The sequence below is a fragment of the Pseudopodoces humilis genome, chromosome 3 (genome assembly GCF_049639895.1).
Source record: "Pseudopodoces humilis isolate 2021_Gansu_Grassland_sample_001 chromosome 3, ASM4963989v1, whole genome shotgun sequence".
Classification (NCBI taxonomy): domain Eukaryota; kingdom Metazoa; phylum Chordata; class Aves; order Passeriformes; family Paridae; genus Pseudopodoces; species Pseudopodoces humilis.
Genome location: NC_142202.1, coordinates 30,306,022 through 30,330,102, shown reverse-complemented (window position 1 = coordinate 30,330,102; position 24,081 = coordinate 30,306,022). Strand labels below are relative to the sequence as shown.

Below are 24,081 nucleotides of genomic sequence, written 5' to 3'. Positions count from 1 at the left end.
GAAATGTCTGGATTGTTATAAACCTAATCTTCTCTTTTCAAATTTCAGATTTTAGAATGGCAGGAGTACCAAAAAATGCTAAAAAAGGTTCAGCCACTGGAGAAGATGTAGCCAGATCTTCTCAACCTGCTCAACGAATAGCGAGCCTTTCCTCTTCGCAAGGGTCTCGTTCTTTTGGAAGTCAAAGTTTGTCTAAGTTTTACCGCCCTAGTGGAGTTCCAAGTGTGCAAAGTTTCAAAGCAAGAAAGGTTATAAGTTTCTGGTTCTTTCATCAGATTATTAAATTCAGTTTATATTAATTATTAGTTTAATTTTTTTATTTATTTGTTTTATTTTCGTTTAGACTCACTTCTTTTACTAAATTATTTCTAGCGCAAAATGAGTCTTTTTTTCCATGTTTGTAATATTTAAAAATTTTAAAGTAATAGAGGTTGGAAGCAGGCGATTAACTAAATAAATTATTTATTAACAAAATAATTTACATTGTAGCAAAGCTGTACTCAGCTTAGTTCCTGCAAATATTTATCCACCCTAAATTCTTTATTTTAAATGGATGTTTTAACCTTTCTGTACTAATTTAGTAAACTGAAATTTTGATTGTGAACAAGGAAACCAGTTAATGTCACATTAAAATCTTAAAATCTAACTCTGCTATTCTTAATGTTTGGTTTTCCTTGACATATCCTCAGATTTAACTTTGCGTCTCATAATAATACTTACCAATTTGTTCTTCTGTCAGCCTCTGAAAATTTAGGTATTTTTAAAGATTGGGGCATTTTGCAGCCGTAAATACAAGACAGTAGATTTCAGCATTAGTTGCAAGTTAAGTAGAAGGTCATTGTTGTGATTACTTTGTGTATTTTTAGCTTGAAAGTCTTGTTTAATGTTTTAGATTCAATACGAAAAAGCAAGAGAAGATCGAAGAGCAAAAGTTAATACTTCATATAAATATATATTTGAAGTTCTCAGTGCCAGGGTAGGCCTAGACTTACAAGATGTAGAAGAAATGATATTGGATGTCCCTTCGGTGAGTCTGTTCTGTATGCCTGTTGATTTAAATTACTGGTTAAAATATGTAGCAGATTACCCCTTGGATAGGAAGTGTTATCAATCTTTCTGATTGTTTCTGCCAGAAAATGTGATATCTAAGGCACACATTCAAAAAGGATACCTGACTAAATCTTACAGCTAAGTTTCCTAGGAGATTTGTAAATATCCCCAAGATTTTTGATTGTGGCTTTTTCATCTTTCTTACCTCAAGGTAAATATAAATAATGCTGTTATTTTGACCAATGGATTTCTTTTCATATCTACCAGTTCTAAACAGTTTAATCCATCTCAGCCTGACTTTATTATGTTCTAATTACAATCTCTTTTGTTTGTTAGACAAGTTCTCACTGAAGTTTTGAAGATTCTGCAAAAATGCCTAACTTACGGGAGCATTTTGAAAATTAGCATGTTAGTAATAGGAAGAAAGATTAAACTTGCACCATTTAAATGCTATGAAAATGTTTGAAAGACCCACTAAGAAATTTCAGTTTCGAATGCTTTATTTATGTTTGGATGTTTAAAAGATTGGTTTAAATGCGTTTGTAGGCTGTATAGATCTCAAACCTGTGGAACTTCTGAAAGCTTTCATTATTTTTGTGTGTTTAGTATTGTGTCTTAGTTTAGGGCAAATTAGGAAGGAAAACTCCAAATGGGGATTTCCCCAGGGAAATGCCCCTCCCCACTAACTGGTCCGGGAAAAGAAAAAATTCCTTAGAGAGAAGTGGAAAAAGCTGTTTATTTAACAGAAATTGAGTAATATTAAATAATAAAACCTCTTGCTGTTCGATGGGATGGCAAATCTAGGAGGAAAAAAAAAGTCCTTTTCATGTGGTGTAGCTCGGCTCGCTCAGGTTCTTATCAGTCCCTCCGGCGCTGGAAAGTGCTGAGGCCCAGGCCCCGGTGGGCCACAGGCGTGAGCTCCCGGGGTTTGGCTGGGTGTTCAGTCCAGAGCAGGCTTGCACAGATCCAAGAAAATTGGGAAAAAACAAACAAAGGTCCAGGGAACTCCTCTGCCTCAGCTAGCTAGAACTAACTAAAAGCCAGAGAGAAGCTCTGTCCCGCTGTCTGTCCGTGCTGCAGACACCACCGTCCAAGAGCGGGATGTGTGGGAGTGATGTTTTTCCTTAACACAAACTGCGCGCTTCTTCTTCCCCCTCTCTTGCTCTCAAAGCCAGTCTTAAAGGTGCAGAACTTAATATATAACATAAACCAGACGATTGGGGATACCAGTATCATAAAGTCACCCCAGGACATATTGTCTTTCATGATGTTTCAAAATGATTAAACAAACAGAAGAAAACAGTTATACTGTACTTTTAGTAGATTATCAAAACTCAGTATGGCTGTTGTGAAAAGATATGTCTTGACTTCTCTGATTGCATTGTTGTTATTGACTGTTGTTACATCTGATTGATGTTATTTTTGTCTGTTAAGACAGATTTGACTTGGCATTTAAACTCTGCCAGATGTCTCCTTTGATAAAACAAATCAATTCTTAGAACTTCAATTCTACAGTTAGAAGCTAAATTTAGCCTTAATCCAAATTTGTTTGTGTTTTGTTTGTTTATTGATATTTTTATGTCATAAAATGTACTTAGCCTCATTTGTGTTTTTTTTTTCTGCTTACACAGCATAGAGGTGTGCTAAGTATTATCACTTTTATACATTTGCTAAATGATATATAGTTTTAAATCATTCTGATTTTATGTGAAACTGCTGTTCTACACCAAGTTTGACTAGCCCCAACACTTGAGAAATTGAGAAATTTTGGGTTCTTGTGAGTTGTTTTTTTTGTATATGGGTTTTTCTGTTTGTTTATTTTTGTTTGAGTTGGCTTGGGGGTTTTTTGGCTGTTACCACGACCATCTGAAAAATTTTTGTGCTCCAAATTTTAGTTTATTTATAAGCAGTTTAGGCTGTTGGGACTGCATCAGCATTGTTCCTCAACAAATTGTTATTTAATAAATTCCCATATATGTATGTCTTTGGTATCCATGAGTTAGGTTTTGCCCTTCAAAGTGTTTTAGCGTGCATATATATTAAAACACTGGGTGTGAGAACCACATGGACTTGAAACAGCAGCTCTTTGCAGAATCATTAGCTGTGGGGACAGCTCACATCTTACCTTCTGTGTAGAATCATACAAACCCCAAAGTTACTGTTTGTCCTCTGCCTCACAAGCTGGAATGCTTTTTGTAGCAGTGAATTTTTTCCTGCTTTCTTTCACTGTGCTTTCAGCACTTTAACAATTTTTTTTTCACTATTTTGGGGGTGGGTTTTTGAATGTATTTTTCTGTTTTACCCTTGTTATTCGCTAGTGCTCTTAACAAAAGTGAAATGCACTTCTAGAGCTGGCTTGCTATTACTTCTTTTATTTTCATGCAATGTTGTCTTCTCACAAGAGTGGCTTTAAATTATGTCCACTTGGGTGTCACTCATTTTCCCATCACTGTTCTGATTCAGCTTTAATATTTGTTTATTTTTGGGGGAAAAAAACATGCTCATAAGAAATATACCACAACTAGAAGTGTATCCTTTGTCCTTGAACAGGTGATGCCTCTCAACACATGCTTGCTACATTTCTGACCTTTTATTTTGATGAGGAGGAAACGGGATATTTCACTACCATGGCTGAATCCTTCAGTTCGACACTTCCTATATTCTCACAATATTTGAGGATAAACATTGCTTGCCAACAAAACTTTAAACAGTAGCATGATCAAATTACTTTTGCATGTCGTAAAAGCAAATAAAAATATTTTAAGTAACATGTATTCACTCTTTGATTCAACAGTTTGATGCCTTTGATTCCTTTTTTGACAAGGGAGGAAGAAAATCATTGAAAATTTTCTATCAAGAAGGAGATCCACGAGGAATAGGTAAATGTTTAGCAATAATAATACAGGCACATGTAACAGTGCATTCTGTTGTTCATTTTGTTTGAGGTTTCTCAGAATAAAATCTGCTTTTGCTTGTTCAGAATTTTGCAGCCTTTTGCTCTGAGGTCTGAAAATTCATGTTTTAAATGCTTACTTCAAGTCAAATTGTTTAGGAAAAAAAAAAATCTCAATTTTGCGATTCCTGTAAGAAAGACTATAAAGTGTTATCCTGAATTAGTTGTGACTTTTTCATATGTGAGTTTTGTCCACGGTTCATTCAAAAGCACTTTTGTAAAACTTGTCTTTGAATTTGAATTTATTATAAATATTTTAAATTTTTCAGGTTTCACATGCATGATAATTAGAATGTAGAAATCCCTAATGATTCACTAATTACTGCAAATATAATTCTGTTACTGATTTATATTGAGCTATCAAAATGCATAGGAATATATCCACAGAGGACCTGGGCCCATCTAATAGTCTCTATTTTCTCACTTAGACCTGACATCATTTTTAGTAGGATAAATGAAAATAAAGTACCTTAGTCATCAGCAAATTGTTTCAGAACTGTGGGCCTGAGAAAATTCCCTTTTCAGTGCATTACAGTGCACCCAAATAGGTTTGTAAGATACATGTTATACGTTTGGTGTAGTTTTCTAATAGTGTGATTAATTATAGTTAAAATTATGCTGGTTTTTGTTCTCTGACAAAAGAAGCAAATAAATTATTTTAAATGTTAAATTTTGTTAATTTTAATAAAATTAAATTTATGTTAAATTTTATTTCTTTATGTTGATTTTAAGCATTTTATAATACCCTCATTTTTAAAAAGAGTCATACCTATGAAATTCCTTTTCAGAGTGTGGACGGGTAATTCCAGGTGTTGAAAAAGGAAGTAAAATTTTGCAGTTTTATGTGGAGAGGACACCAGACAAGATAGAAGGACTATGCTTATATTTCATTCGCTATAAGAATGACACGTCCATAAATGAAGAAGCTATACATGAGGTACTCATAAATTTTAAAAACTAAAAGCTTTAAAGCAGATACTTCTTGTTTCATTATTTTTTTCACTGTTGTCATGTAACAAAAGTTACTGGTAACTACTTTGCTCTCATTTTGAATAAACAACAAATAACTGTATTGCTTCAGCAATACTTGTGAATATCTTACAGGATTTTTGTTAAAGAAATTAACATTAATTTGTCATTCTCCTTGACATTTTTCAAGAGATTAAAGCCACTAAGTATATTTTAATTGTGATCAAAATCTCTAAACTACAAGAAAACACTGAAAAGACTTTATTGCAAATACCAGGAGACAAAAAGTTTACATGTACCTTTCTGGTTTACATGTTTTGATAAATAAAATACAATATACATATTTACCCTGTGTTAATTATGTGGCATGAGATTTTCTGTTTTACATATTCTTATATAAGTATGGGCTTCATTATTGTCCATCGCTACATGTCTTTGTATTTGGACAGTGCTTAATGGACTGTTATTGATAACTAATAGTTTTACATATGTAACTTGTAATTAGTATTATTTCAAATTCTTCAGACAGAAAATCCGTTATTAGTTTACATGCTTTATATTTCATATTAAAATATTCCATTCCTTTTGAGTTAAGGAGGTGAAAGAGAAAAAACACTGTAAGAAGCAAGATACAAGGTCTGTCTTTATCAAGGGCCTCAGTGTCGGTCATAAATATTACTTTTCCATCAGATACTTTCCCAATTAATTCCAAATGCTGAAAGGGGAGGGAAAGGAAATTTATGTTGTAGGAAGTTTGTTACACTTGTGTATGTTATTACTTGCTTATTTTAAGGATATTAAAAATACTGGAATATTAGAAATAGTTAGACCTTGTAAAGTTTTGTTTTGGAGAGTAGGGAAAAATTTAACTTGATTAGCAATGATGTATATTTAGTCAGATAATTGCTTCTAATATAATTTCAGATAAGGAAATTCTGAGAGTTTTTTGCTACTTGCAATTCATTAATTAGTACCTAATTAATGGGAGAGGACATTTTTCTACCATTTCAAAATTTCCAAACTCTGTATGATAGATAAATAACTGATGTAACAAAAGCATAAGAGGACAGCTTTTTAAAACTATATTAAATAATTATTGACTTCCCTTTTTTATTGAAAGTACGATCCTAGGGATACACTGTAGGTGTCTTTTGTAGTGATTTTCTCTCCTTAAAGTTTTGTTTGGCTTATTTGAGCGCTCTTATAAAAATAAATTGAACATATAATACTGTTTCTAGTGTAAGTTACTGATCTGATAACAATTATATTTTTACACTGCAGGAAATTTCCTTTGGTGTTCTGGATGCCACTGATGGAGTCTTGCGTGGTGTTAAAGATGTAATAGAAAAAGTTTTTCTCCCTGCTATCCTTGCAACAAGTAATTGGGGTAACTTAGGTCAGTCCAAAGAGGATACAAAAGATAAGCAGAATTTTGTGGAAACAATTAAGAAATACATTTCATTTTTAGGAGGTAAGCATTGCATTTAGGAAACAAACTAGAGGAATTCTGCTTAAGGATTTCTATTTAAAGGCCATAGTGCACGGATAAGGAACTTTTCACATTCTGCATGGAAAAATAAAATTATCAATTACTTGCATAATATATACATGGGTGGATTATTTTCTTAAGAAAATAGTGACAGGTTGCTTTTTTATCACTGCGTTTAAAATCATATGTTTCTGCTTTATGGGAACACAGTAAATTGGTATTATATCGAAACAACACTGACTGCAGATGTATATTTTCAAGTTTAAATTGCTTTGACTGGTGGAAATTTATTTTAAAGTATTAATTGGTTCTATATTGTAATTGTACTTTTCTCAGGTGCTGCAGCATGCATTGAAGGAACAGTTGAGTTGAAAAAAATAGATTACATTAACTTTTCTGAACTTCAGACCTTTGATAAAATAACTGCAGCTGCTGACAACTATGACACAGTTCACCAGCTAGAGGAAGTACTTATGATATGGTGTAGACAAATTGAACATGTAAGTCGTTGTTTTAACACATCAATTCAGCATGAATATAGATATTTATAAATTATATGTGAGACTTGCCTGAAGTTAGCCAAAGGCTTCAGCTGCTTCTCCACCCAAATTAAGAGAAATGCTCTGCTTCTATGCACAAGTGAAGTTGATAGTCCTTATGCCTAGGAATTTACAGTCTAGCAAGAATAAGAGTTTCTGAACACTTAATACACAAATAGTAAGAAGAGAATGGAGGGTTGCAGGACTAATAACACTGGTGAGGGCCACATAAGCATATAGAGCATACGTAACTGTACATTCTGTTAAGTTTCTGCTGCCACTTGTGGTGGGAAATACTGCTCTTAAAAAGTTTTGATCAGGTCCAGCAGGGCATGTTTTTACCTGTGTAAGTCTTGCATGGTAAGGTCTCAGTTTTCCAAGATATTAGTGTCTGAGACATGTATGAAAAAGACAGAAGTATTCGTCAAAATATGAATCTGTGTAGGCAGGGACATACTCTACTTATAAGGCATACTATATTTAATGTGTTTAGCTCACAAGAATAAAAATGTAAAAGAAATGTAAAAAGAGCTGTCTGAACATTTGTCAACATACAAATGGATAATTTTATGACTGATATATAATACTTTTATTGAACTAATTCTTGAAGTTCCAGACAAATGAAATTACATTTGGTGCATTTCAATCCATAGATTCTGGTTAAAGACTTACCTGTATATGCTGATATTCACCCAGTGTATGACAGCATGTTTAATGTATGCATTAATTGCCTTAATTTCAGTTTAAGAATATGATAAAGTGTAATTCAGACATAGAAAGGTTTTCCAAATGTGAACCATTTTCATGTGTCACTAACTGCAAGCTTGTTCCTTTTTAAGTGGGTTTCCTCAATAGCATTTCTTCTCTATAATGACTTATCTATTCACTGTAGCAGACATTAGATTAATCTTTTTTTTTTTTTTTTTTTCCTACGGGGTTGCAGGTTCTGATTGAGAGCAAACAGTTAAGGAGAGAAGCTAAGGATTCAGGTCCATTGATGGAACTGGAGAACTGGAAATACACATCTGCTAAATTGAACTTTATTATCGAACAGGTCAAAGGACAAAACTGTAAAGCTGTTATTAATGTTCTGAAGGTTGCACACTCTAAAATACTAAAGGTAATTATTTTTTTTATTTTTTATGCTGTTTGTTTACTATAAGGGTTATTGGGTTTTTTGTTTTTTAGTTTTTGGGTTTTTTTATTTCATCTAAAAGAGATTTGCCAAGGAGAATTAAAAGAGGAAAATTTAGAGATGTTGCTGGTGTGCTGAATGTATCCAGACAAAGAACAAGACATTTTAGGAAAACAACAAAAAATGAGCATAAAATACATTATATGTGTAATAAATGCAATAAATTAATTTTTACTGCCCGCTTTGACAATACCTCTTAAAAATAAATTTACCAAAGTTTACTTCTGGCAAGTGAGTGCAAGTCAAAGAAACAGTTCACTGCATATGAAGTTTTTCACAGTACTCTTTTCCCACTAGACATGGCAAGAATTAGATGGCAAAATCACAGATGCAGCAAATGAATCAAAGGATAATGTGAAATACCTAGGCACACTTGAAAAAGTTTGTCAGCCACTTTATACAACTGATGTTGTAAGTATGCCTTTCATCATTCTTTATGCACAGTTTAGGTATTTACATAGAAAATCCTAAAGCAAAATAATTTTTTCCTTCCTTCTTTTTACTTAAAATTAATTTTTTCTAATTTCTATTTCTAATTTTCTTGATTTTTTTCTAAAAGCTTATCAAGCTAAATGTTGAAGTATTATTTTATTATATATTTCATAAAACATAGTATTTTGAAATATGTATTTAGTAAATAAGCATAAATACATATGATTGTCTAATACATCAGTCCTACTGCTGGTATTATTTTTAAGAGCAATTAAACCAGCTACATATTTTATAATACAAAAATTTCCAAATATGTCTTCCCCTGGAAATTCCATATTTGTCAATGATCACTTAACTGTAACTGAAGTACCAAAATTTTAGTTTTATAGAAAATAATGAAACTTTATGAGGTCCTAAGTGGGAAAAACATTTTTTTTTAGTATAGGATACAGTATTACCTATTTCTTTTTGCAGATAGACTACCTGCTAGTCAGAATTTAGACAACTGGTTGTACACCATTCAGTCCTAGTTCAAGATATTAGTTATTTGGTAAAATAACTATGAATTATTATAACAGGTGTATTTTCCTAATGCTTGTTGCAGAATAGGGTGAAAGGAGTAAATACCCTAGAAAAATAGTGCTCATTCTCCTTTGTTTTTGAATCCTTCACATTTTGGTCCTATATGCATCCTTCCCTCTGTCAGAAAGTGCTGCATTTCTTTTGAATCTCTGGCAGCTTAGGATCCTACTACAAAGTTGTAACTAAGGGCAAGCCAAAAGACTTGGATAATATATGACATAGGGCTCATATTGCATGGAATAGTATGAGAGGCAAGTATGATAACCAGTGTCACTAAGCGGTTTAGCTTCAGCTCTTCAAGGTATCACTAGAGGGTGCCAGGTACCAGGCCATAATGATGAACTACTTCATAGGTGTTATGAAGAAAAAATTCTTAGTATTAAAAATAAAGACAGACATTAGTGGGTGCAAACCCATTGAAGAGTTCATAATTTTACTAATACAAGATAGTTAGAGTTCTTTATTTAGTCTGGAATAATTGGATGCATATGAATTTCTGTTTAATTATGTTCCTGAGATCAAGTTAATTTAGGTAGGATTTTCTATGATATTCAACTTAAAAACAATGAATTCCATGTTAAATATATCCTGCTTTAAACAGACATTAATTCTATGTAGAGTTGCATTTAGTATCTGGTATGAACAACTCCTTTATATATTAGTGAATAAGGAATGGAATACATGTGGATTTATGATGGTATTTGGTGTGTGCATAAAATATGGCATTTAGTGTATGCAGTATCACACAGTGACATTTGTGATGAAGTAGATATATGTATGAAAATTCAAACTGAACATTTAACTCGAGGCTTTGAGTCAGAGACATTTCTACACAGTTCAGTATTCAGGGTTTTTTCATGAAGGATTGAAAAAGAAAACCTATATACTCAGAATCCCCTGATTCTGTTTCAGGGGTGGTGTTGGTGATGAACAATATGGACCTAAATGGTTGTTTTTATGCTATATAGCATTTATTTCATGCTCTTGCTAAATGCAAATGCCTTCTATGTCTATTCACAGTATGAGTTTGGGTTTACAACTCAAAGTTAATTACAGGAGCTTGGCTTCTCCATTGAGGGGTTACTGCCAAAATTACTTTCTTGATGTTCTGAATTACAACTTCTACAAGTCCCTGATAATGTTAATGAATTATAATGTTTTACCTTTTCTTTTGCTTTTGTTTGGGTTTTTCCCCCACCAAAATACTTTGGAAGTGTTTGAGCTACTGAGTACTTGTAATGCTACAGTATGATTTTAACAACATGAACATAGATTTCACAAAATGTATGAAAGCTTTAGATGTTTGCTGTAACGCTGAAAAGAATCGGGCATTTGTTAATGAAACTAACATTGTGACAATTATTTTATGAGTTTTCTGAAGTGTCTGAACGAAACACTATATGAACACAATGAAAGTACATTAGCAGCCTTACCTGAAGGAAAACAAAAGCATCCATCCCAGAAAATTGCTGTCAGAAAAATGCATTTTATTGCACCAAAAAATGCAACTTTTACATTTTGAAACAGTGTTCAGTTTTGTTCATCAAAATGAGATATTACAGTTATTTTGTCTTGTAACATCTTTAATCTGATTTCTTAGTCAATGATCAAACTTAGCCATTTATTGTTCTTGTTGGTTGATGTTTGAAATCTTATTGAGCATGCTTAGTCTTTTTTCGTAAGAAAACTTCTGCCATGACATTTTAAAGACTGATTCATGTGACTTAGGGAAATATATAATTTAGAAGTTGTCAATAGAATGGAAATACTTTTACTAGGAAAAGGAAGTAAATTTTTTCTTGAAACTCTGCTTTGAGGTATTAATGACACAGGGAATACCAAACTTGATAAAGGCTGTACAAATGGTTCACCGTGTTTCAAAATATTACAATACTTCTGAGAGAATTACATCATTGCTTATAAAGGTAAGTATATTAAACAAAATCATAATTACAAAAAATGTGTGACTTTTCATGAGAAAAATTAATTTTGCTTAAATCAGTAGAATATTTGTTTAAAAGTGATAGTAAATAGTGGGGTTCTGCATGGGAAAGGAAGAGAACTCTGTTGATGATGAGAGGATTAAACTTGGATTACAGACTTCTCTTCTGAAGGGACCTTTGTTTGTTCTTGGTTCCTCACTGTTAATTTTTTTATATTTTTGATTAATCTCCTGATCTGAATTAATCTGATCAGTTGTTTCCTAAATCACAGAATCCATAAAGGCTCTTTTATTCTCAGCCTTGAAGACCTAATGGCAGATGGCTGTCAATTTGACTAGACTGTTCCTCCAAAAAAGTGTGAAAGATAAAAGGTTTCTGTTTTCTGGAGCAAGTCATACTGGAAAAGTTAATTGAATTTCAGATCATAAACTTTACCTCCTTAAGGAGAAAATTAAGACTGGCTATGTGTTTATACCAATGTCTTTTGCAGAATGCAGGTATTCACTGCATGCAAAGATGGTTTGCATAATGGTTTTATAGTAAAGGAATCCTTCATTACTAAACCACACACGTGCAGTAAGCATTCAGGGGAAATTCACAGTAGACAGTCATTACACAGACACACATTTTTTGTTCCCTTACACTGCAGGGTTCAGCATAAAATGTTGTTACATTTCAGTTTGAACTAGGACATTAAGAAGTATGTGCTCTTTTGAATCTGTATCTATTCATGGCTGTGGCTGTTTTTTATATATCACGTTAGATATTTATTACCTGTCATATAATGGGTCTTTGTACGTTTATATATTGACTGTTGCTGCGGACTATTATTTAATGGTCTAAGGGAGTGAGTATTTCACTACAGAGGCTAATAGCAAACTGGTTGCATGAAGCTATGCTTGAAATAGAAAGGAAAAATCTGTATTTTAATCCAGTGTCTTAAGGTCTCTATTTACTATTTGTTTCTACTTAATGATCATCGGAAGTGACACTGGAGGTCCTATCTCCAACTTCATCAGTAATTTTCTTAAAGTTTGAGGCAGTCTTTGGTATGGCAGTTTCTAGTCTTTTTTTCAGTTAGGGATACTTAAGACCTGCTTTACTGTACTCTCATGTCACTGTTGTCTTTTTCCCAATCTGGAAATGAAAATTGAGATAATTTTAGTAAGGAGGTAATATAAAAGAGAATCTTTAATGAATGCCTTCAGAGGCAGTTATGGAAAGATGTCTGCAAAAGCCCACCCCTGCAGGGATGAGTACACATTTATAGTTTATAGGAAACGAACATAATTGATAAAAAGCACCAATACGGAGGACAAGTGGTGATGCAATTTTTCCCCAGGTCAAGCCCCTTCTCTGGAGCCGCTCCTTCAGCGCTAGTTGTACATTGTCCATGAGAATGTATCTTGGATAGTTGTTCTTGGCCTTGGTTCCCAGCAAGAAACAAGATGAGGCCTTGTACCTCCTGGGGCTTGGAGCTCTGAAATTTGTCTTTCTGCTTAGGGAAAGGCCATGGAAAAGTGCTGGAAAACTAGTTACTAATACAATAGGTGACCGAGTTACAAATACATGTGTGAAGAATACAGAGAGCATATAAAAAAAAAGGCAAAAGCCAAATGACATCATCAGGAGAATTGTTTTGAATTGTTCATATCATTTAATAGACAAAAAAATTTTCTACCTGTTTAGATCTGTTTCAGTTGTCCTCTGTGATATATCTTCTATATCTGCACATACTCCTCTCTCTCTCTCTCTCTCTCTCATTACTAACTTTGGATTTTTATGGTTGAGAAGTAGAAGAATGTTTTCTCCTTTCTATGGCTACAGGAAATCAAGGTAAAGACATACTACTAGGATATAAAATCCTTTAAGGCCAGTCTTTAAATAAGTACTGCATAGTGTAGAGACAACAATGTAAGTGAAGAATAGTTGGAATTCAATAAATTCTTTTGTTCTTGAATTTTGATTGAACACATTCTGTGTTTGTGTATTGCTGAACTTATAAGACTTAAAATATGTCCTGGGATTTACATATACTTCCGGGAGTGTTCTCAGAGTTTTTAGAGGGTGTTTATTGTATATATTGCATATATTTTTAGCCACTATTATTTCCACAAGTGAAATTTATTCCAAATCTGATAGTATTAACACATGTATATGAGAATTTTAATAGGTTTTGTGAAACAGGCAAATTTACCATTAAGCTTAAAATTACTGTTAAACTTTTTTCATTTGTCTGCCCTAGGTTACAAACCAAATGGTCACAACATGTAAAGCATACATTACAGATGCTGGCTTGAATCGAGTCTGGGATCAGGAGACTCCAGTAGTCATTGGAAAAATCAATGTTTGTATTTCAGTGTTTTATTATTTACATGTCAAACCTATTGATTACCTGTTGATATAATAAGGAAGTCCATATATATATCAAATGCTTCATGCCTCTTGGCTTTTTTTTATTTCATGATGCTTTGAATGTTTTCCTAATTCTTAGCCCATGGGCATTGTTGAACTTACAATGGCTTCATCTTTATCAGTGTGGTCTGTCACTGACCTTAGAATTGGCATCTTTGCTTAATGTGCAACCAAGGGATTAATATTCCACATTTTTCCATTTTGAGGAAGAGAGGCTGTCAAGGAGGGTACAGCTCTGATATGGTACCATCTTCCTCTAACATGGAAAATCTGGTATTTGAATAGATCCTGACTTTGTTACAGTAGTTCCTTTTCATTCCAGATTTCCTTGGCATACCATGAAAGGTCAGTGTTAAGATAGTCTTCCACTTCTTCATCTGATTGTGACCTATTAAGAACAAATTAAGCAAATGCAATATGCTATGGCAAAATATGTGTAGCTGTGGGAATACTGGTTGCCAACGATAACTTCATTTCTACCTTCTCCTTCTCCAGACTTCTATTACTGAGTTGCTATCTTCCCCAAAAGGTGTAGAATAGAGGGGAAGAATAGCTTCTTGCCACACTATTGCTGATAGAGGCCAGGATACCATTTGCCTTCTTGGCCATGTGAGCACACTGCTCCCTCGTGCTCAGTCAGTACCCCCAGGGCCCTTTCTGCCTGGCCACTGTCTGACCACTCTGTCCCCAGCCTATAGTGCTGCAGGGGGTTGTTGTGGCTGAAGTGCAGGACACAGCACTTGGTCTTGTTAAACATCAAATTGTTGGATTTGGCCAATTTATCCAGCCTGTCCAAACCCCTCTGCAGAGCCCTCCTACCCTCCAGCAGATCAACACTGACACCCACATCTGCAAATTGACTGATGGTGGACTCAGTCCCCTCATCCAGATCATCAGTGAAGATATTAAACAGAACTGGGCCCAGCACTGATCCCTGGGGACACCATTAGTGATTGGCTGCCAACTGGATGCAACACCATTCACCACCACTCTCTGGTGTATTCACTGTACTGTACTACTGTATGTTTGTTCATATGTTGCAAACACTTCCAACACTGAAAGAAAACCACTGTGTTTAAGTTGTTGTTGCCTGTTGACTGAAATTAGATTAAGTGATGACTAATGGCTTTGGAATGTCAATCAGTTTGTGTACTCTAGTCCTTCTCTCATAAGCATAGCATAATGAATATGGTATTTATTCCCTCTCTTTTTAGGAATGCATATGTCTGTTGAAAGAATATCAGAGATGCTTCCATGAAGCTAAGCAAGAGACTTCAGAAAATCTAGGAGAAAAGGCATTGGAAGTGTCAGAAATGTACATTTTTGGAAAATCTGAAGCTTTTTGTAGGAGGTTAGAAAAAGTGAGTATATTGGCTGTTGCTATTATTGGTAAAGAAGAAGCATCTCTCCAAAAAAGTGTTTACAAAGTAGGTGCTTGCCAACATACATTCTCTTAATCATCCTTTAAAGGAGTCTGTTACTCTCTATTGAGGGAATTTAGGCACTTCCACAGAGTAAGTCATCCCAGTGCTTGATGCTATTATCTCACAGTTGCCTCCTCAACTTGTCAATTTATCTCTTTTAGTGCGGAGAGAAATAACCTGATTGACCTAGACTTAGATCATTCTTTTAAGAGGTTTAAAATTATATGAAAAATAACACACTTTTGCTTTTTTTGAATGACATTAAAAGCTTATGTTTACTGCTAAACACAATTCTTCAGATGATTCTGCTGCTTGATATGGTCTTAACATTAGCTTGGTAATGGATCGAAAGGATTTTAAGCTAACATTCTTGAGTGGAAAAGGTAATAGGTCCTTCTTGGTACAGAATAAGGTCAGACAAGGGATAAGATGATAATCATCACAAGGTAGGAATTCTGTGAGTCTTTGATGTACTTCTTCATCACTCAGTATACATACTAATCTTATGTATACTGAGATTTTAGTGTGCTTTTATTCTTTTATTATTTTATCTTTTATTCTTTTATTATTTTGTGTGCTTTTATTCTTTGAGATACCTTTTTGTTATCAGTATGTACATGCCACGTTTTAACTCCTTTTCTGCATTGTCCTATTGGATCTAGCAGTAAAACATTAGAAAACCCTCTTTATCATTATGAAAAACAAAGATTATTTTACTTTGTGTTGAATTGTGATGAGAACTGATGTTGAAAACTGAATTAACTATGCTTCAAGTATTGAAGATACTTGACTCAAAACCAACACATTTCTAAATGGAGTAGCTAGAGGAGTGGCTGTTGATTATTTTATTTTATCCAGATTTTATTTTATAGAGAAAATAACAAAGAATTAATTATGAGCATGAATGTAATATCTTTATTTCAGATAATGGAGATGATAGCTGTAGAACAGAATTTTAATGCACTGACTCTGTGTGCAGTTGAAGGTATAGATCTTATGGCAGTAAAATTCAAAAATATCTACCACATTTTTCAAAAGAAACCATATGACACTCTTGATCCACAAGTAACAGAATTTGATGTGGATTTTCTGAAATTCATGTCAGAAGTTGACCGTTTAGAGGTAAGAAATATTATGACTTATTATAACTTACTCAAGAAAGAATGTATCAAACTGATGGTCAGTGAGACTTTGAATTGTGCGTAGGCTACATTGTTCTTCTAAAAGGCATGGAGTTTGTCTGGAGAAAGGCTTTTTCCATTCCTTCTCCTCCTCTCAAAGGAAGGTGTAAAGTATATCAAACAGTGCTCATGGATGATTTTCACTCTGCAGTCAAAATGACAAAAAATTATGAAACCTGAGAGAATGATCTATGTGGAAGCCGTTTATTAGCCTGAAGAAATGTAGTCAGATTTTGGGCAGAACAAAGCTGCAACTAATTAGTTTATTTCATAGAATTGTATGACATTTTAGAGATTATTTGACTGAAACTAGCTATTTATTAATTATATTAAGTGTGGCCGGATGAAGGGTGCTTTTTGTGCTTTAAGTAGTAACAATTTCAAAAGCTACTATGTTAAGAAAATATCATTAAAATACTATTCTCTTACCTGAAAAACCACACTGAATTATGTGTTCTTTAGACACAGCTACAGACTTTTATGCGTACCTGTTTTCGGAAAATTTTGTCTTCACAGAATTCCCTTCAGTTACTTCAAAGGTATTGGCAACTATGTTTTAAAATATTTTAAAGTAACTTGAAATTACTGATTAGCACAATTTAAACAGTCCAGCAAATTTTAGAACAAAGGACCCGACTGAGAATTTTTCATTACTGATATTCTGAACCACATAATCATGATAAAATATATATTTTTTATCTTTCTTATGAGAATCAATATATTCTGTTTCTTAATTTCATTAGTATATTTTTATACACAAAAGGATGCTAAAGGAAAAGCCTTAAACTTACTAAGTGACAGCAACCAAAATACCCACCAGGGCAGAAATTTTCAACTTGTTTAAACTTCCTCAAAGCAGAAACGTTTTTTAGATTCAAAAGAATTTTTGCTAGATCTAGATTTTTGCTAGAATCTAGATTTTTTGCTTATTTCACTTTATGTAACGTTCATATAGCGCAAAATAAATTAAAACAGTTATTATTTTAGAAATGTCATTTTGGCTACTAATTTTTAATACAGGTTTCAAAATCTGAATATGCCATGCCTTCAAGAAGAAACAGCACGTACAGTTAGTTGTATTCTTCAACATTATGTAGCAGAACTCGAAACTACTAAAAAGGTATTTGATTTCCTATCAGTAAGTTGTAAACATCAATTAAAATTGGAGCAAGCATTTTAATAGGAATAATTTTTATTTATTCTGCCTATTTCACTAATTTTCTCCCAATTCTCAATTTATCCTACTTTAGTTTTCCTGTTACAGAAAATGGCCTTGGTGGATTGGCAATAAAATATGCCCAATCACTCTTGAAGAAAAATTTGTCATCACAATTTTACTTTAGAAACCAAAATATTTTCTGTTATTCCTTCCTCAATTAAATTTAAAGAAGCATGTTCTTTACTGGCTGTGTACATTGCATGTACCTCTTGGATTTTTTTTATTAAATGAGGCTTCCACAGTTAATTTGCATGGATAAGTAGCTATTATCAAATGGTGTGGCAGCATAAAATACATGTAAAATATAGGTGAATTGCATTTATGTTTTTTATAAAGTAATTTTTCCCGATTTTTGTAGTGCACCCTGACTGAAGTATAAATGAGAATTAAGTTCTGGGAACTGCTCATATCACTTGACTGTAAACTTTTACTTTGTCTGTAAAATAAACATCTGCATCAGAATTAGATGTCCAAACTCCCCTTATACTCAAGGAAGAAAGAAAGAAAGGAAGAATTACTCTAAAGTGAGTTAATCTGGTCAGTTTTATACAGTGTCCTGAGGATTTAAATAATTCCTTCCAAATGACCATTTTTCTTCAGTGAATATAAAGGGAATCTGGAAAACACACTGTTGAAAAATTTTTTTGAGATGCTTACATTTTCTAAGATCAATGATAGAAGTTTACACAAGGAGCCAATAGTGATAAACTCTGCACTTATTAGAAAAATTTTCCTCCGAACCATGACTTAAAACTGTAGCCTAGCAGATCTCCTCTGAACCATTCTTTACAGTGTCCTTTCCCTACCTACACACTGTATATAACAATCAATCCCTGAACCCCTAATTACTGGCTTAACTAGATGAACAGATTTTCAGCAGCATTGCTTGCTTAAAAAAATCATGTAGCCCACCCTTAGCTGTATTTTCCCAGGCAAAAGAAAAATATGTACGTTTACTGAGAGGGTTTCATCCAGGTCAGTTCCTCTCAAGATCACCGTGAAGCTGCTTGGATTTCTTTGGCTGGGACTGCAGGAGACAGGGTAGGGCTAAGAAGACCTAGTTAGTGAAGAGTTGTGTCATCAGAGTCTGTGTTGTCACAGCCTGAGTTTGCATGCCTAAAGTTGGGTGGATACAAATACTCCTTTCTTCTGTCAAAAAGGTCTTGATTCTACTGACTAGTTGTAACTATTTATTAGATATTGCTAGATTGTCTTTTATCTTTGCCAAGCAAGTTATTTCTAATAAAAAGTTGCTCCTACTGCAATGCTGGTTCTAAAGTGATTGAATATTTTGTCAATGCAAATTTTGTATTGCATTATTGTATTATATTGTATTATAACTTAAGGCCTTTTTTTTTACTGTAATGGAGTCATGCACTGAGCAGGGGACATTTTTTCTCATGTTGGTCACAGATAAAAGCATGGACTGTGTATCCAGGAATATCTACATGCATTTTGATTAGGAGTTAGTAGAAAAGTGCATATCATAGAATGCTAAATTATCCTGATTTGGAAGGGACTCACAAGAATAATTAAGTCCAAATCCTGAAATGTTAGCTAATAGTCAGATATGTGTGTCTGAAGAACAGTGTTGATGTTTCTCTTCAGGAAAAAGCTCTCAGTTAATCTAGCTTGGGCCTCTCCTGAGGCCAGTACCTAAGCAAAGGAGGAAAAGCCCCACAAAGGTTCTCCTGACACCACTTCCTTAAACAGCTTGCTTTCACAGCATATGGCTTCTAAGTCAGGTGTCAGACTTGATACTGAATACTGGCTACTCAACCCCGGGATGGTGTGTACTCAGGACTCTGTCATAAGTAAGCACAGCGGAGAAACAGCATGAGATAATGGAGACAGGAGAGGTACCAGCATTGATATGTGTACATCTTTGAAGTGTACCAAATCAGGGAAGAAATACATTTTTCTCTCCATGAACTGTTGTGTGATTCCACTCAAATTTAATCTGTTTGGGAGAAGGAAGAAATTGTGGTACCAGAGAAAACAGTTTAGCATTTCAATAGAGTTTTAATACATATGTTTAATGATATTGTTCTTACTGTAGCTTTACCAAACTCAGAAAGATGACCCTCCTCTTGCTCGAAACATGCCACCTATTGCAGGAAAGATACTGTGGGTGAGACAGCTATTCAGAAGGGTAAATGAGCCAATCAGCTATTTCCATGTAAGTTGAATGTAAGGTGGGCCAAAAAATGGTGTTTTATGTAACAGTGAACTGTCTTACTTCAATAGAGTGATCATAAAGTTTCTAGTTATGATTACGTCACTTGTTATATGCTACACAACATTTTTCTTTGTATGTTTATACTGCTCCGCAGTAACCCTTTTTGTAGATCCAAGATGTAGTGTTGGAATAGAACAGACTAGACTATTTTAGTTGATAATAACCTTGAAGAATTCTTGAAACATTTGAGTGATTCTCCTACAAAGCATGCAGGGTCTCATGCCTAGTTAACTTCAGAGAGAGTTTTTCACTTTTCTGTTTCCCTCAGAGGTGAATAATGCTCATGTACATTTGTTCCAAGGAAAACAGGCATAAATATCATTGTGATTAAAAAATATCAACTCATTAAAAAAGGAAGCTTTTCCAATAAATTTGCAGTTATTCAGTTTTGAGTAGAACTGAGTATCCATTTCACTGTGAAATGCAGGTATTTATGACAGTATATTAAAGTTATTGCTCTTACTGATGTTAAATATTTAGTATTTACTCCTTATAAGTGTTTAATTACTTTATTGCCCTGTTAAATTGAATCATAAATATTTTAAACAGTTTTTAAGAGCTCTGTCAGTATAATTCATAATATGAACCTACACTATGTATAGACAATAGCTAAACTGAGAAAAATCCAAATGGTTTGGGTGGTTTTGGATATAGTTTTAATTTGAATGTACTGTGTTTAAATAGAAACATTCAGACATCTTGGCAAGTCCAGAAGGTAAAGCAGTTGTTCAATCATACAACAAACTTGCATATGTGTTGGTGGAGTTCGAGGTAGTCTATCATAACGCGTGGATGAAGGAAATGTCACAATTACAATATCGTAAGTAATTAAATATGTACTTGCTTCTTTAAATTGTTGAATACTAAGTTAAATCAAATCAGATACTTTTTTTAAGCCTAATTTACCCTTAAAGTCATGATCCAATTAGCAGGCTCAGTAATATAATCTCAGTGCCTTACTGACCTTGAAACTTAGTTTTGATGCAGAGGATTGCAGATTTGGTACTCTATTTGACAGATGACTGTAAACATTAGTGACACAAATTTAAGACACAGATAACTTTGGTATTTAAATTCTCTATGTGTACTATTTAATAATTATTTCTGGTTTGTTTTTTTTTCTGGTATAATAATTCATAAGATTGTATTGCCCCAGTCCCTCTAAGGACAAGTATTAATGCCTAGAAATGTTTGATATTCAAGCATTGTGTTTCCCAGTCCTCAGAGAATTAATTTCATAATTTTTTAACTTGGGCTGAGAAAAATTATGACACAAATAAGACTGGATCTGAGACTTGTTTAGTTTATGAAGAGAAAGGCAGAAAGTTAATATGATGGAAGTTGGTTGTGTATTTTCTTCAACTGAAAACTACATGAAGATATTTCACAAGTAACCCTACATACTTAATCACTATATTGTAATGTTAGAAATCTGGTTTTCATAATAATTTATAGAATTTAAAAAATTTTTTGTCTTAGAAACTGATACCAGAATGTCTTTACATTAGCCTTACAGTCCACAATATTTGTGCGTCATCCTACAACTGAGAAGCTCCTAGTTAATTTTGATGGCCATATTCTAGAGATTGTGCGGGAGACGAAATGTATGATAAAGTTGGGTCTGGAAGTACCAGAGCAGGCAGTCAAGATAGCAGTAATGGAAGATAAATTGAAGTCAAACAAGTTGCAGTTAGAGGTAAACTTGAAAAGTATCGTGATCGCTGTTTAAAAAAATTTAAAAGGATATGTGTTTAAACATGGATTTTTTTTTCTATAGCTAAAAATTAAAGCTGGGGAAGAGATAGTTTAAGGTAAATTTGCAGAATGCACAGGTGGACATAGAAAATCTCATTTGAAAATGCCCTGCTAAGTTCTGTGTGGGCTGGTAGATACTTAAATATAAGAATATATACTTCATATACCAAATGGCACACTAAGTATTCCTTGGTCATGAAATAATTTAAGCTATACAAAAAGTTTTCACAGTCTGAAAATCAGTAAAATGCAGGTTTTTAGAATTTTTGGGAAGAAATATTGGAGTTAGTCTGGTTTGGAATATATGGTGAGCCACAGAAATGTGAAGAATTTTGCAGGTTACCTGCAAGTGAAGTTATTTTTGTTATACTTGTTGTAGTCTCCATTATGGTGTTATTTCAAGGAGCCTGTATCTTGGGGATGAGGCACATCATACAAGACTTTTCTCTGTGTGTGTGTGTGCATATAGCATAAGACAAGAGGATATTTTAAAATTGAGTTCACCCCTGATTTAAGCATCTAAAGCATATGAAACTCAATTTTAAGAAGGTATTGCAAGTTATGGTTGCTAAAGCTCAAGCTGTATTTATTTCTAGAGAAAGATCATTCTTTTTCTGGCTTTGTGCCTTAAGAAAGTGTTGCACAAAGATGGTTTTCATTCCTCCTTCTATAGCACATACAAATTTGTTACATCCCAAGAATGATGTTCATAGCTACATAATATCTGTGTAAATTTCTACAATTGTTTTCAATTATACTTGAAATGCTGAAAGCAATGTGCGGCTTTCAATATCTTTTTCAATTATTTGATTGTATGACAGATTGTTTTCTTGAGTAAAGAAATGCTTGAAATACTCTGCTTGATACTACCCTTTCTAATAATCAACAGAGTCTTGTCCAGTTATTTGAAGATTTGCGTAAAGGAACACCAAACATGTTTGTAAATCTGCTGACACCAAAAATGGAAAAGGTTGGTATTGCTGCATGCACTTCAGTACACCTCATAAGAAGTTAAAAAAACCTAATTTATAATACTGAAATATTTAGATGGATCTGCATGTTGTGAGCTTAATGGATTTTACTGAGATGTTTAAGACTAAAAATTTGTTCTTTGCATCCTTCATACATTTCTCAAATAATGTGTTTTACAATCAAATAATCTTAGTGCCTATGAGATAGAAGACCAGCAGAACAAAAAATATAGTCCTTGAGGTCTGTTGATCTCCACAAATCTCTGGCTTTAACATGGAAGTTCACTCAGGGAGAATTATTAACCTTGTAAATTGAGTCTCTTCGGTGGTGTAGAATGCTACACTAAAGGTACAGTTTTATTGGAGATGCAGAATGTCTATACCACAAACCATTTGGTTTTGCCAGACATTTACAAGTGTGTGACTGTTCTAAGTAACTCTCCTCATTTTGGTTGTAAGTAGTCACACCAAAAGGTTGTAGAGTTTGTGTAAGTTTATATAACTACAAAGTTGGACAGAAGTGTGAGAAACAAAAATACTGAGGCTATAGTATGCACTACCCTCCCCTTCCTTCCTGTTGCATAAATTTCTTTTACCTTTTTGTTGGAAACTTATATCCTCCCTTGCACACCACTCTGTTTTATAAGCAATGTTAGTGATTCTAATAATAATAGCGCTTGTTTTAATTATTTTCTGTTCTATTTGTTTGCTTGTTTGTTTTAAACCTATTAAATCATATCTTTATGCTTAGATGGAAGGTGTGTTGAGGCAAGGACTTACCATGTTGTCTTGGTCATCTGTCACACTGGAAACTTTCTTTCAAGAAGCTGATCAAGTTCTGCATATTTTTAGACAGCTTTTGAGAAGGGTAATCCAGCTGCTCACTATATAAATAAAATGAAAAGCTTATAGAAATTATTTATAGGACACTATTTTTCATATTCAAACGTAATCTGTACTTATTTTTGTACCATACCATAGAAATTTTTAAAATAGGTTCCTTTTTTTGGAGTAGGGATATATTTAATAATTCTCTCCTATTATTGCCATCACATGTTTGATTTTTACTTCTGTCCTTAAAATAGAATCTATTTCCACTTCTTGTCTTCTGATTCCGGGACTTTAACACTTATTTTCAGAGTCAATACCTGTCTTTGAGCACTTGTCCATGAGTGCAGCTGCGTAAAAGATACTTCCATGTAAAAACTATTGAGTAGAGAGCTTTAGAACATTAACTCTATTCATAGCAGGCATGTTGTGAAACTGTCCTCTTTGTGCAGCCCATAAAATAATGAAGGAGAATATGCTTTTCCCTCACAGTTCTCTGCATGCTGCTATGTGCTCTTTTACTCTCTTGGTATTTGTCACATAATTTCTGAATTAATTTTATTCCATATTGAATATCCACATAAGTAATCTGGATGATGGGATCAAGCATACCCTGACAAAGTTTGCCAATGACACCAAGCTAAATGGGAAATGGGAAAGTGGAGAGCCACCCTGCAGTAAGACCTGAATAGGCATGAAGAGTGGGCTAACAAGAACCTTACAAAGTTCAACAAGGACAAATGTAAGGTCTTGCACTTTATCTACCTAATCCACATATTATGCACATAATCCAGGAGTGCAGCATAGGCTGAGATCTACCTGACCAGGGAACAGCTCTGTGAAAAATAACCTGGGCATCCTTGTGGATAACAAGTTCAGTTTGAGTGAACAGTGTGC

General features: G+C 33.8%; 1 protein-coding gene across 1 annotated transcript in view; it reads left to right on the top strand.

Moving 5' to 3' along the window:
* The window catches only part of DNAH8 (dynein axonemal heavy chain 8), a 126,046-nt gene that overhangs the window by 3,175 nt on the left and 98,790 nt on the right, over positions 1-24,081 (top strand). The window contains exons 2-20 of the mRNA XM_088052644.1: positions 49-248; positions 893-1,027; positions 3,845-3,929; positions 4,792-4,940; positions 6,254-6,443; positions 6,798-6,961; positions 7,944-8,120; positions 8,493-8,606; positions 11,027-11,134; positions 13,398-13,499; positions 14,782-14,928; positions 15,916-16,113; positions 16,635-16,711; positions 17,193-17,292; positions 19,451-19,570; positions 20,315-20,450; positions 21,139-21,326; positions 22,275-22,355; positions 23,108-23,224. Coding sequence (XP_087908770.1) covers positions 57-248; positions 893-1,027; positions 3,845-3,929; positions 4,792-4,940; positions 6,254-6,443; positions 6,798-6,961; positions 7,944-8,120; positions 8,493-8,606; positions 11,027-11,134; positions 13,398-13,499; positions 14,782-14,928; positions 15,916-16,113; positions 16,635-16,711; positions 17,193-17,292; positions 19,451-19,570; positions 20,315-20,450; positions 21,139-21,326; positions 22,275-22,355; positions 23,108-23,224 — 2,580 coding nt within the window. The 5' untranslated portion in view covers positions 49-56. The remainder of the gene's footprint in view (positions 1-48; positions 249-892; positions 1,028-3,844; positions 3,930-4,791; positions 4,941-6,253; positions 6,444-6,797; positions 6,962-7,943; positions 8,121-8,492; positions 8,607-11,026; positions 11,135-13,397; positions 13,500-14,781; positions 14,929-15,915; positions 16,114-16,634; positions 16,712-17,192; positions 17,293-19,450; positions 19,571-20,314; positions 20,451-21,138; positions 21,327-22,274; positions 22,356-23,107; positions 23,225-24,081) is intronic.